Below are 14004 nucleotides of genomic sequence, written 5' to 3'. Positions count from 1 at the left end.
TCAAATTTGAAGGTCAAAAGGTTTAGTACCAACGGAAAGGTCTTGTCACAAGGAATACTCATGTGAAATATCAAAGCTCTATCACTTACTGTTCAAAAGTTATTAGCAAGGTTAAAGTTTCAGACAGAATGACAGAATTACAGAATGACAGACAGGACAAAAACAATATACCCCCCGATCTTCGATCTCGAGGGCATAAAAATCCAGAAAGGGGTGGTGATAATGGTAGTAGTGTTTATACTCCAGGTGCCTGTGTAAGATGGAGGAGGGGGGATGGTCAGCCAATATATCTTGCTTTCTATTTATGAAAATAACTGACTTTGCATGTGGAATTAACGGAATCACTAAAATATTATTCGTTTGAGTAGAACTTTTCAGAACATCTAATGAGACAGCCTCTCCTGTTGGATCCGCTTTCAGTGATTAAAATTAAATGCCAAGAAATCTTTATTCAATCAAAGACATAAACCTACAATAATGTATACATCATGAGTGATTTTGCTTGAATGAATAGTGTACACTTTCATGGATTAAAAATATACGGGAACTTAAAATTAACCGATTATCCGTTTACTAGCAGACACACCTGAGTTTCGTAGCCGTTACGGTGCTTCTAATGACGTAGAGGTAGACTCAAAAAAGCAGCCTGTAACTAAATGCGACGCAAATAATGTGGCCGAAGCAATCAATTTTTTCTTCTATAATCACGGAAAAATTGAGAACATCGAAAATATCAGATGAATATCGTATTTAAAAATGTATCGATGTGTCAGATCATTGGTCTCAGGATGGGGGTGTCCTTCGTTGAGTGACATGTACATATATATAGGTAAATATAATTATTAATCTTCATAAAATGATAAAATCTACAAAATATTTGTTTCATGTTCCGAACCGACAGGACGATGTTGTATGGGGGTCCCAGTGAGATGAGGTTCCAGACGTAAGCTGTGTCAAGTCAAGCGCTAAAGTCATGATATGGGATGCGATGGGAGTTCAGGGTTTGTCCGAACTTCACATTGTTCCAGCCGGCAAAACTATTAATGCTGACTATTATGTGAATAAAATTCTTCAAAAAGAACTAAAACCTGCTCTGAATCGACAGAAAAATAGTGGTAGGATTGACGAACGAAAGTTGGTTCAATATCCAGGACACGCTACGTTTGTTCAAGATGGAGCGACACCTCATACTGCCCTCCTAACACAAAATTGGTGTGAAAATAATTTAGCAAACTTTATTTCGAAAGAAAAATGGCCAGGCAATTCCCCAGACCTAAATTGTATAGAAAAGCTTTGGAGTATTCTGAACAGCGAGGCCTAAAACGATCCGCGCCCAACAACAATGAGCCAATTACGCCGCCGACTTCAATGTACATGGAGGGAGATACATCAGAAACATTTGATTTCTTTAATTCATTCAATGCCAAACAAAATTAAAAATGTATTGAAAAACAAAGGTGGACTGTCTGGTTATTAAAAACCTAAAAACTTGTATATGAGTTGTTTATAAATAAGTTTAGGCATGATGTGAATCATGGAACGAATTTTCTTAACACCCTTTAGTTTACGGACTTAACCTCACATATGAAACAATATCAAACGTTCAAACAGTAACTCTGGAGCAAGCATATCAGAATTTATTGCCAACATTTGTTAATTTATAAGCATAGATATTCAGTACACATCATTGAATGGGATATATCCCTCAGTATTGGGAATACTAGTAGAGAATTTCCCGATGTCACATTACTGATAGGATATAAAATATTCTTAGTGAACATTTAACAATACCTCTTTTTCTGTTTCTTCTGATCTATCTATAGAAGTGGTTAAAGAGCACTGTGAAGAATTAAAAAAGTGATGGGTATTTCGATAAAGTAATGAAACAAACCTGCAAGAAAATGTAAAGAACTCAACAAAAATACTTGCCGAATTAATCTGAATTCACACAAATATGCGAAATTATGCAAAATGTTTCAAAAACTCTATAATGAGTGTATGGCTTGTGCAATACACTGATACAACTACAATGTGCAAAGAAAATATAGCAAGGCACTCAACAGTCTTTTCTCCTATCCAAGACTGAAAAGGAACAATGGTACATGGGTTTGAGAAACATTGAGGTGGTTCAGATCGTGGCCTGCGTAAAGCAATGGTTTTATAACTTTATTGTAATTTATAGGTATATGGCGGATTCAGACTGTGTGCGTGTCAATTGCTACTTTAAAACATTTTCCCCAGTTGCATATAGAATCAATGCATCCAATAACCATTAGAAATAGTATACATTATACCATGTTTAGATGTTCTACAAAATAGACAAAAGGCGTTTGCAACGTACATTTTTTATGATTAATCTTTCTGTAATACAGGTACTTCAGTATACTACCTGAACTCTTGTTTTTAGATGCAGATGTACACCTCCTTGAAGATAGACATGTTTCATTGAAAGGTGAAGATAACGAACGGTGATCAATGTCATAACTCCTAAAATCAATACAAAATTGATTCTACCATTCAGAGGTTTCCCTTAACATTTGTCAAGATATGGACACCAGGGAATATATCTAGAACAGACCAGTTCGTGACTCTAATGAAACTGATATTGAATTGTCCCCATTAGGATTTGGCACAGTGCTTCAACACCAGTAAGACAACACTGCATAATATTGCGACTACGCATATTTTTTCTTTGCACACCCCTGGTTGCCAAACTCTCTATTTTGTATTGCTTATAGGAGTTATGAGATTGATCACTGTTGGTTATCTTCACCTTTCATTCTACCAGGGCATAATTGAAAATAAGATTTCCGATTTCCTTCCTCCTGAAATGCAAGTCAAGTTTTTGGTGATTTCAATTTCTCTCACCTTGTGATCGATGCAACTGAAGTGAGCTAGGATGTTCCAGGGCAGGACATATCTACACAATCTCCATACTACAGTTCTTGTAAACATCGACACACGCGGAAATCAGTTACAGGTAATGTAATAAACGTAATATAACTACGTATATAATGTTTAGAAATAAATTGTTTATTTGACACCATGTGGTGTAAGAGTGTATAAGTGATCATATTTGTTCAAGTAAATGACTTCTTATTTTTTATTATCAAAATGTTATTGTTTGTACAACTTGACGATGTTGGAATTGAAACTATGTATAACTGATAATAAAAATAAATCCTATAACAATAATTCCTTTTCCTTGTCAAACTACTAATTTCATATTTGATGCATATAACAAAGAAACAGAAAATAACATAATATATGCAATAATTACATGTAATACTCATGTTAGTGCTTAAACACTAGGTTTTACGGTTTTGTGTAAATTTCAAGTGCTTGTCTTGTATTCTTAGTATCTTAGTATATAATGAATATAGATTTGATTTATATATATATGACATAACCCTATAATAAAGTCTTAGATACTGTATAAATCAGTTTTCTGTTTTTATATATCAATAATGAATTGGAAAACATATCTCTAGTAGAATATTAATGCAAAATCTTTTTCATGATTTTATACATGTATCTACAATTAAGTAGTCACATGCAGTATACGAATAGAATAAAGTAATTCAAAATTACCAAAATGCATTTCACACTACTCTATAATCAATGCTTTCTACCAACATTAATCCTGAACAATATATGGAATGACTTCCAAAAATAAAAGTCTGAGTTTTGAAATATTTGAGTTATGGGTGTTGTCTTGAAGTATTCTGACAATACCCATGTCTTTTGTGGCCCACAAGACAAATTACATACTGAGTTCTCAAGGATGTGTAACTGTCCCTGAACCTAGTCACACTATCTGAGGTCTTCCTTTAGTTTGTAAAATTTTCTTCCATCCTGTATTTGGTTCTTTTTAATATATAAAAGAAAAACTTCATATCAAATGCTTAATATAGGAATGATATAATGCAATCAATGGTTGACAAAATACTAAATGCACATATTAATACTGAAAACAAAGTGTTATGACAAACAATGAAAACTTTGGCAAAATATAGTCGTTGATTCTATGTCCTCTAAAATATCATATTTCTTGCACTGAAGGGACATTTGACCTCCAATATATCAGGGTTAACGGTCATGCTTTCAAGTATGTTGGTCAATTCTACAAGTTGGTGGTTGCAATCATGTGTGACGCCAAGGCCTATTAGTCCATGAGGACTAACTCCCAATATCACACGTTCAAACACCACAAAAACAAAACAATTTAGTTTACATAAACATACATGTATATAAAGAGGTGCTTGTTCTCTCTCTGTAATTGTTTGTATAAGTAATGAAGCGAACTTCACTTTCCTATATTACCTCCAAAGACGCTTTCTAGTTTTATTATCCACTATCTCTCCATTGACTGAATTTATTTATCTTCTGATTTCATTATGACGATGTTGGATATATTCATGTTCCACCTTTCATTCCATTTATATAACATCGAACCACGTGTACGTACCAGTTTCTTTAAAAAAAAAACAGCTCCAAAGGATCAGTATTTTGTTCTCGCAGTCGCTTTATCCCTGAAATCCCATAATATAGCCTTCTTTGTTGACAGATTGTACATATAACGAAAGAGGCAGGAAATTAAATGATGGGGAGATCTGAAAAGCCACATCAGCAATGTCTTACATAAAATTACTTGCATATTTTCAAATTTTAACGGAACAGCTTGAAACAGGATGTATTACTTTGGCTTCTTATGGCAAAAAGTACTACACGACATTTGATGCTTTTAAACCGAAGATAATTTGTGTGGCAATGAAACTTCTATATTTTGAAAGATTATGATTATTATTCAATTCAATATTTTTTCTACATACAATTCTAAGATTTTAAATATCTACATAAAAGCAAAAATATACATTATAAATAAAATGTCGGTCGGAAAAAACAAAATAAAACCAAAAAGAACAGAAATCAGTTACCATCTATAAAAATTAAGACTTGAAAATATACCAAAGTTTATTCACTTTTAATATCATATTTACAATATAATATCAATACGTGAAATAATTCGGTATACCTAAAACTTACACTGGCCCTGCTGTTGTGATTATATAAAAATATTTTTCTATCTTTATTTCCATGAAATATTTGAAAGGGGCACGACACAACTCGGAGAAGACTCAACACCAATATGACTATGATCACCTTGCTGTTCTAGAAGGTCAAAGTCACATAGATTATGGTATGAAATGAAACGTCTTGCAATTGGAACTCTATATACAACATATAAAAGTTCTAGTTTGAAGAATGATTCAGAAGATATTGAATTTTCTGAAAGTGGGTTATACTCCAAGGCCAACGTAACAAAATCAAACACCGTTTAATCACTATATCTTGTCATAAAGCATACGAAAGCCTTTCTGAAATTGTTCGGGAGATATTCAGCAATATTTTTTAAAAGTAGGTCAAACCCAAACGTGACCCGACGGCAGGACGGACCCACAGACATCGCTGTACCATAATACGTACCGTCTACGTACCGTATCGTCTAAAGACGGGCGTATAAAAAACCTGTCCCCTGCCACTTTGGAGAAGGAGCAATCACTATGTTTACAGCTTAGGTTTCACGCGGCCATACACGAGCGGGGCTTAACTTAGAACCTTCGGTCAAGAAGCGAACGCTCATTCACTAAGCTACCGCAACCGGTTGGCAACACCTTACCACCGGAGACCATGATCTGAACAAATTTGAATCCACTCTGTTAGGAAGCTTTCATGTAAATTTAAACTTGTCTGCCAGAGGGCTTCTTGAGAAGTGTTTTTTAAAGATTATCTCTCTCTCTCTCTCTCTCTCTCTCTCTCTCTCTCTATATATATATATATATATATAGAGAGAGAGAGAGAGAGAGAGAGAGAGAGAGAGAGAGAGAGAGAGAGAGAGAGAGAGAGAATTTAAACCTTTTATCCTCTATTGGGGTCAGAATTTAAACAAAGTTTAATCTACACTATATCAGGAATATTTCATGTAAATTTGATCTTTTATAGCCGAGTGGTTTTTGAGAAGAGGATTTTTCAATGACCCCACCATGTTTTGCATTTTCTTCATTATTTCAACTATGCAGGGATCTGGCCCTTCTTTTGAGCAAGCTTGAATCCCCGTCACCCAAGGATGCTTCGTGTAAGCTTGATTGAAATTGAACCAGTGGTGTTAGAGAAGAAGACGAAAATATGAAAAACTTACTGACAGACGGTCGCACAGAGGATAGACAAATTTAAAAGGTGATAAGAAAAGCTCACTTGATTATAATCATATTTGATTGAACTACTAATGTGTCCTAGGCAATTGTTGTTATAGAGTATGTTTTCAAACGTTTATTTTCCGGGGAAAAAAATAACATTAAATAGTCTTTAAAAAATAGCATCATTGACAACAGTGTTTTTTCTCTTTAAATTTAAGACTTCATGTTATTATAGTAGAACAATACGTCATCATAAAGCCAGAAGTTCCGTTTGAAATCTTAAATGATGCAAAATTAAATTCAACAAAGATTTACACGATGAAAATGATAGGAAATATCTGTTGTACATAATATGATGTAGATAATTTTTATATAAGTATATAGTTTCGCTGTTAAATTCAATACATGGACATTGCGCTGTATTTTCTATGTTTATCCATTAAATAGAGATAGAAAGAATAATCTTATAATATATCAATTAATTTAAAGCTAGGAAAAATTACTATTTCCAATTTAAACTTGATAAAGAAAGCAACTCAATTCAAATTGTCATTGAACCCAGGCATTAAAAATGCAAATATAGAGTAAGAAAATGTTTTATGTTAAGATTCCTTTCATTTCTAGCATTCATAGTCCCTGACTGGTGAAACCGAAGGGAACTTACACCTAGCTGAACCTGATGTAGTAAAATTCACATTGTTGATTATAATCATACAATCAGATTGTCTGATTGGTGTCCATCAGTAAAGACGATTTTCCATTGCACTTTGAATAGATAATGTATATAACCAATGTAGCAACACTTGGTACCTAAACCCTGGGGTCATGATTGAACCCAGAAGTCATAAATTTCACACTGTTTGTAAAAGACTGAATGCTTATTATAGTAAATCCAGATTTCTAACATAATGCATTTACTATTATATATATATATATATATATATATATATATATATATATATATATATATGAACAGCTTAGCACCATGGACCCTAAACCTGGGGTCTATGAATTTCACAGTTTTAGCAATGGGCTCCTTGCTTATTATAATCATATTTATACATGTACTTTAATTGCTTGATGTCAAGGAGTAAAACGATTTTTGAAGATTACATTATTTGCTTGTTTTGGCAACAGCCCTTAGGCACCTGGTAGACAGGATCAATGAAATTCACAAGTTTTCTTTTCTTTTACCTAAAGACAGTTAAAATTGGTTCAGGCGTTCCAGAGGAGAAGCTGAAAATTTTCAAATATTTATGACCGCCCCACGATGACAGACAAATACAGATAGCAAAAGGCCACCTGAATAACCCAGGTGACATAAACAATGCAAAACGCGATACAATTAAAATTTCAAGACCGGGCATGGTCACGGAAATATGTTTAAACTTATCAAATTCTATTTTCTGTTATCTTTTATAATTATTTACAGTATCAGTAATCAGTATCTTCATTTCATTATGCATAAACTGTTGACTTGATTTACGCAGAATATTGTGCAAACTACTTGGCTTGGGACCGCTAGTAAACAGGTATTGTTATGCAATACTTACAGAATGATTGTTCTATAATACATATCATTTATATATCTAATTAAATCCCTTTTTCTATCTATAGGTTTTCGAAACAAAACATACTGACCAATATACATTTTCGGAAAGAAGAAAATTCCTTTGACATCATTTTGTGTAAATGTAAGACAGAAAACACTAGTGTCTTACCTGGTTGTACACGCTGTGTATTTACAGTTCCCTCCATTCCTTACCTGGTTGTACAAGCTGTGTATTTACAGTCCCCTCCATTCCTAGATGTTCTACAAGCTTTGTATTTACAATCCCCTCCATTCCTAGATGAAAATAAAGTTTATAACTACAAAAAGGTTCACTTCTAAAATCATCTTATTCAGAAAGTATCCCATAAAAGGTAAATAAAATAACGTAATATGAAAATATATATTACATATGAATAGGATACACCATAGTTACATAATGATTCTGTTTCTTGTATTCATACCAATTATAAATGCCCACAACACAACGTGCCAACATGTATAACACACATTGGCCAACAGATTTTTCGAAATCCGATCCAAACCAAATACTGTCAAGAAATTTATCTTTTCATTGATTAATTTATAGAAATACACGTAAAATCTGTTTTGGTATAATGTTTTACATCTCATTCGAGAATTTTTCACTCATGTAGAAACGTTACCAGCTTCAACAGAGCCATAATTTCACTTCTAATGCAGGGCGCTGAACAATCACTCACTACGCCAAACATTTCATGTTTGATGCAACGCCAGGATATCATATCACTCCACTAACCACTAGCTTACCGCTATCTATCCGCGAGTTAAGAGAACCCAACCCGCATTAAATGCGTTCAACAAATATGAATGATCTGATAGAAATGAGGAATCTAGAAAATCTAGTTTGTTATTCCTTATGCCTCAGTATGAAAATATGGCAGTAACTACTGTAAATGTTATTCTGAATAGCTTCAGTGTCCAACTATGGGGCATATCAAAAGCATTCACCACATGTGGTGCAGATATGATTTAATTTTCTTAACATCTGCTCAAACACTCCATTCTGGGTTACGTTCTATTTTATACGACTTATAATTTTTTTTAAAAAAACCAATTTTCTTTCTATATCAATCCCTGTAGAAGCAACAAGTATTTTGATAGTGACATACATACCTTGTGTTGTTTATATACATCTTTTATCACTAACAGGAACAAGTGCTTGTGGCAAATACAATTATGTATTAACAAGAAAAATGAATATTCTGATCCATTTAGCAAGTTTATGCAGTCCAAAATTTGCACATCATTAAATACTTCATTCTAAGCACTGCTTTATATTAGTACACATCAGAAAGCAAGATTAATATCACATCTTCGACGAATATTACCAAATAAAGCTAATATACATTCTGTCAAAAGTAAGTATATTATACAATTAGTACAGCTTACTTGGTATCTGCTGCCTGGTGAGGAAAACTCCGACAAAGTATCGCTGACTTCGAGAAACTCGTTCAGTGAAAATGAAATTGTTCTTCACAAAGTCCGATTTCCACCAATGCAATTTGCTCCTGAGTTTGGTTCATCTTCATTCAATTTTGTTATATAGCATTGACTATATTATGTACTTTTTTCTGAGATATACCATTTCAAACATATCTAATAGTCAGATTTAAGGTAGCTCATCGCACTAAACTTTTATTTAGTGTCTCGTTAAAACATCTCTTATAAAGAATGATTTCACCATTGAAAAAGAGGTATAAATTCTCAAGTATTTTATTGAAATATTATTGTACAATAATATGTTTTATGTCATCATTGTATCAAACAATCTATTTTAAAACTGATTCTATTTTTAAAACTTGGTTTTTATGTTTATTTTTAACCTGTTGAATTATCACCGAGCTATTTATAAATCGTGTGTCCTTGGCCTCATTGATAGCCAATGAAATTGCAGATAAATGATCACGTGATTGTCACTTTTGTTTAACCCTGTATGAAGAAGGACGCTTTTATGACACAAAGAGATTGTTTAATCGATAAGTTAATAGACGGAAAAGTTAAAGTTCTGGCCGTGAACTTCAGTTTAACTTAAAAGTATTGCACGCGGGAAGATTTGTTCTTTAACAAATGCGGTTCCACTAAAACGTAAGTGTGCAATTCATGATTTATTGGACCATGCGCCCGAGGTACTGACTACCCCAAAATGGCGGATCCTGTTGTTGTGGGCATCATCGGACATTCCTATGTAAAACGTTTGGAACGATTTATACTGCGAAATCCTGTGTATAAAAACTTGTGTCTGAACGAAGATCGTATTAAGGTGTGTTTTCGAGGTCAAGGCGGTTTGTCGGTATGTGGTCTGGTTAACTCGCCGAGATTGTGCACGTTTCCGATAGTCCCATCATTGTGTTTCCTGGAGATCGGGGGTAATGACGCTACTACTCGTCCAGCTAATGTGATAGCTCAAGACATTTGGTCATACGCAAACTATCTGATATATGGTTTGGGAGTTAAAAATGTGATTATCGGGCAGCTACTACGCCGGAACCCACGGAAATCTCCATTGGGCTACAATACCGAAGTACTGCAGATCAACAAACACTTACTTCAGCTAACTGCCAATCACGATCAGGTCCACTTCTGGAAACACAGAGGGTTTTGGGACAACTTGTCGTACCTGGGGCGCGATGGTGTTCATTTACAAGAGGTTAAGAGTGAAGATTCTCCAGCACCTATGGTGAAATACCTCAGGAGCATAAAATATGCAGTGCATAACAGAGTACAGAAATTTAAGGCCAGTTATCACTTATTGTAGTTAAGAATGGCATTTGTAACGAATTTCAGGCCTATATTCTATTTTGTTCAGGTCTGAATCTAATGTTGTTGAATATAAAAATCTGTTTGTCATGTGCTAAGCTTTGAAGTTTCTAGGCACTCTTACTCTGATACAGGCTTTTTAAGAATTTTAGTCTGTACAGAATTTGCTTCTAAATCTCTGAGTACTTTAAGTCTACTTTCATTTGAACATTAATGTACAGGGTTTTGTAAGATTTCTAAGTCTGTATTCTGTTACAAGCCTGCTTCTAAGTATTTGGGCATGTACGGAATTTTATGAATTCTAAGTTAGCAGGACTTTAGTCTGCTTGTAAGTACGATCTGTAATACAGGAATCCACATGTATACAGATTTTTAAGATTTCAATGTTCTTATTCTGATACATACCTTTGGGTTGTACAGAGTTATAAGAAGATTTCTAAGTTTATATTCTGATACAAGCCTTCTAAGTATGTAGCTTTATACGGAATTCTAAGCTTGCAGTTAGCCTGCTTCTATGTAATACAGGAATTCACATCTTATAAGGTGTACGATAATTCACATGGCTATAATTTTAAAAAGGTATTTTGAGCTGGGATCAGTTCTAAACCACTTGCCATAAAAGTTCTTTTTAAGCTAGCGAAACAGGACATCTTATATTGAATAGCTCTATAGAGTTTTAACAAAATTTATATAATTTTCAGAGAAAACCATGCCTAAGCGGGCGTCAGTCAACACACAAAAACCAGTATCAAAGAGAAAGAAATCTACGGGGGCACCGGCGACGAATGCCGAACCTGTTGAACAAATCGACTATGATTTATTAGCTGCCGCCATCCTAAGAAAAACACAGAACTCGAGCAACAGCTCTATGACTCAGGGTAGCAGCTACAGTGTGGATCATACTAATTTTTCCGTGTGTGACATAAACAATACCAATGTTGACGATCAGGAAGTGTCTACATTGGATGTTGCCACTCAACAAAGAGTAAATAACACTGCAACTAAGAATCCTGCAAGCCTGTCCCCACCAGCAGAGTCCCAACAACCTACAGATTCAACAGCATCTGTGGCTAAATTGGTTAATGCGTTATTGAATCAAGACGCAGGTGAGCCAGCAACAGCACAAGTTAGATATGTAATTTCTTTGTCCGATAGGATTCCTCTCGGTGCTGCAACATCCCAACGCTTAAAAGCTAAGGTCTGGGCAAACCAATTTATAGATTTAAGTTTGTTGTTGCAACGTCGAGAGGAACCTATATCCTTGAGTATCACAACTGGGTCTGTAACGGGACAGCAGGGGCACTCAAAACCAAAGGCGCCACTGTCTATTCAACAGTGGACGGACGCCTTTTTGATTTTCATGGGGATTTACATAGAAAAGTTCCCAGACCAAGCCCCCCACCTCTTAAAATATTGTTACTACATAAGGGAATTGAGTAAACTTTTAGGAGATAAGGCGTGGAGTGTATATAATGAAAACTTTCGTATGTTGAAAGAGTCCACTGACTTGCCATGGCAAAAACCGGTCGAGGAATTACGAATCAAAGCTGCCTCCACTCATTATCAGTTACAGCAGCCCTTTCGTTCAAGCACAGGCAATAAGCCTATCAAATTCTGCTACGCATTCAACAATGGGGACCAATGTATCCACAACCCCTGCCCTTATACTCACAAATGCCAAACATGCTCCAGTTCCCATGCAAGGGTCAACTGCAGGGTTAGAAAACAAAAACAACCAACAAATTCAACCGCTAAGTCCTCATCAAGCACCCAATCAGCTTCCTTCTCCAGTCAACCCAAAAAGTTTAAGTAGCTTTCTAGCTAAGTATGATGGTAACCTTGCTTCTTACATCATAAATGGCTTTACTGATGGTTTTAGATTAGGGTGTATATCTGCCCCTTCACCATGTGTACCCCAAAACCATAAATCCACTTTGGAACACCCAGAAATTATTAAACATTATATACAAGTGGGTTTAAGCAAAGGACGTATTGCTGGCCCATTCGCACACAAACCATTTGAAAATTTTGTTGTATCCCCATTGGGATTGGTCCCAAAAAGCAATACAGGAAAATTTAGGGTAATTCATGATCTTTCTTTCCCAAAAAACCAATCAGTCAATGCTAATATACCAAAAGAAAATTCGGTAGTGCAGTATGATTCCATAGATCAAGTAGTTCATTTAGTTCAAAAATTTGGGCACGGTTGCTTAATGGCAAAGACAGATATTGAAGATGCATTTCGCATTATCCCAATCCACCCATCTGATTATTATTTGTTGGGATTTACTTGGGAGGGTCAGTTCTATTACGACAAATGTCTACCTATGGGGGCAAGCAGTAGCTGTAAAATTTTTGAATCTTTTAGTACAGCTCTACAATGGGTAATGGAACATGTTTTTCATGTCTCTGGGATGTCGCATATTTTGGATGATTTTTTCTTTCTGGGGCCCCAAAATTCGGTTAGTTGTAGGAATGATCTTGCCAGTTTTCTATTTCTGTGCAAGTCAATTGGTGTACCGATCAAGATGGAAAAAACTCGAGCACCTACAACCAACATTGTCATTTATGGAATTGAAGTAGATTCCACAAAAATGGAGTGTCGGCTCCCGTTAGATAAAATCCAAAAAATAAGCGACAAGCTGAACGTATTTAAAAGGTGGAAAAAGGTCACATTGAGAGACATGCAGTCTATCATCGGTCTTCTAAATTTTGCTTGCTCTTTTGTGGTACCAGGTCGTACATTTCTTCGTCGTTTGATAAACTTGACATGCGGCGTAACAAATCCAAAATTCTACATTAGATTGAATAAGGATGCTAGGGCCGATTTAGACACCTGGGCTAAGTTTATTGACCACTTTAATGGAAAGTCAGTGTTTTTGGACAATGTTTGGGTAACATCAGACCATCTCAGCTTATACACGGATGCTTATGGTGCTTTTGGATTTTCAGCTGTTTTAGGTGCACAGTGGTTTGCATGTGAATGGCCAATTGAATTGGAGGATTATACTATTTGTGTAAAAGAATTGTTTCCAATTATCCTTGCTTTAGAAGTGTGGTCAAGCCAATTTCAAAATAAAAAGGTTTTGTTCCTATCAGACAATATGGCTGTGGTAGAGGTCATCAACAAGAAATCCTGTAGGGATAACTCCTTAATGAGATTGCTTCGTAGACTTGTTTTTAGTGTCATTACGGTTCAATATCCATTTTAGATCAAAGCACATACCTGGGAAATTGAATGTTACAGCTGACAAATTATCCCGTTTTAAATTTCAGGACGCCTTTCGGGAAACACCACATTTACACAGTCAACAAACAAAAATTCCAGCGGAACTGCTTTACATTTAACAAACTCAGCACATAGACTTCTACAAGCTTCATTGGCCCCATCAACAAGGAAAGCATACCAACACTCATGGCAGCTTCTCCTTACCTGGGCCAATTCCATATCATTACCTA

General features: G+C 35.2%; 1 protein-coding gene across 1 annotated transcript; it reads left to right on the top strand.

The window, feature by feature from the left end:
* Positions 1-10490: 10490 nt before the first annotated feature.
* On the top strand, positions 10491-12358 carry LOC130054060 (uncharacterized). Its single transcript, XM_056162369.1, has 3 exons — positions 10491-10526; positions 11249-11423; positions 11499-12358. The coding sequence occupies exons 1-3, from the start codon at positions 10491-10493 to the stop codon at positions 12356-12358; spliced, it is 1071 nt and encodes a 356-aa protein (XP_056018344.1).
* Positions 12359-14004: the final 1646 nt, after the last annotated feature.

The sequence above is a fragment of the Ostrea edulis genome, chromosome 4 (genome assembly GCF_947568905.1).
Source record: "Ostrea edulis chromosome 4, xbOstEdul1.1, whole genome shotgun sequence".
Classification (NCBI taxonomy): domain Eukaryota; kingdom Metazoa; phylum Mollusca; class Bivalvia; order Ostreida; family Ostreidae; genus Ostrea; species Ostrea edulis.
This window is presented reverse-complemented; position numbering and strand designations above follow the sequence as displayed.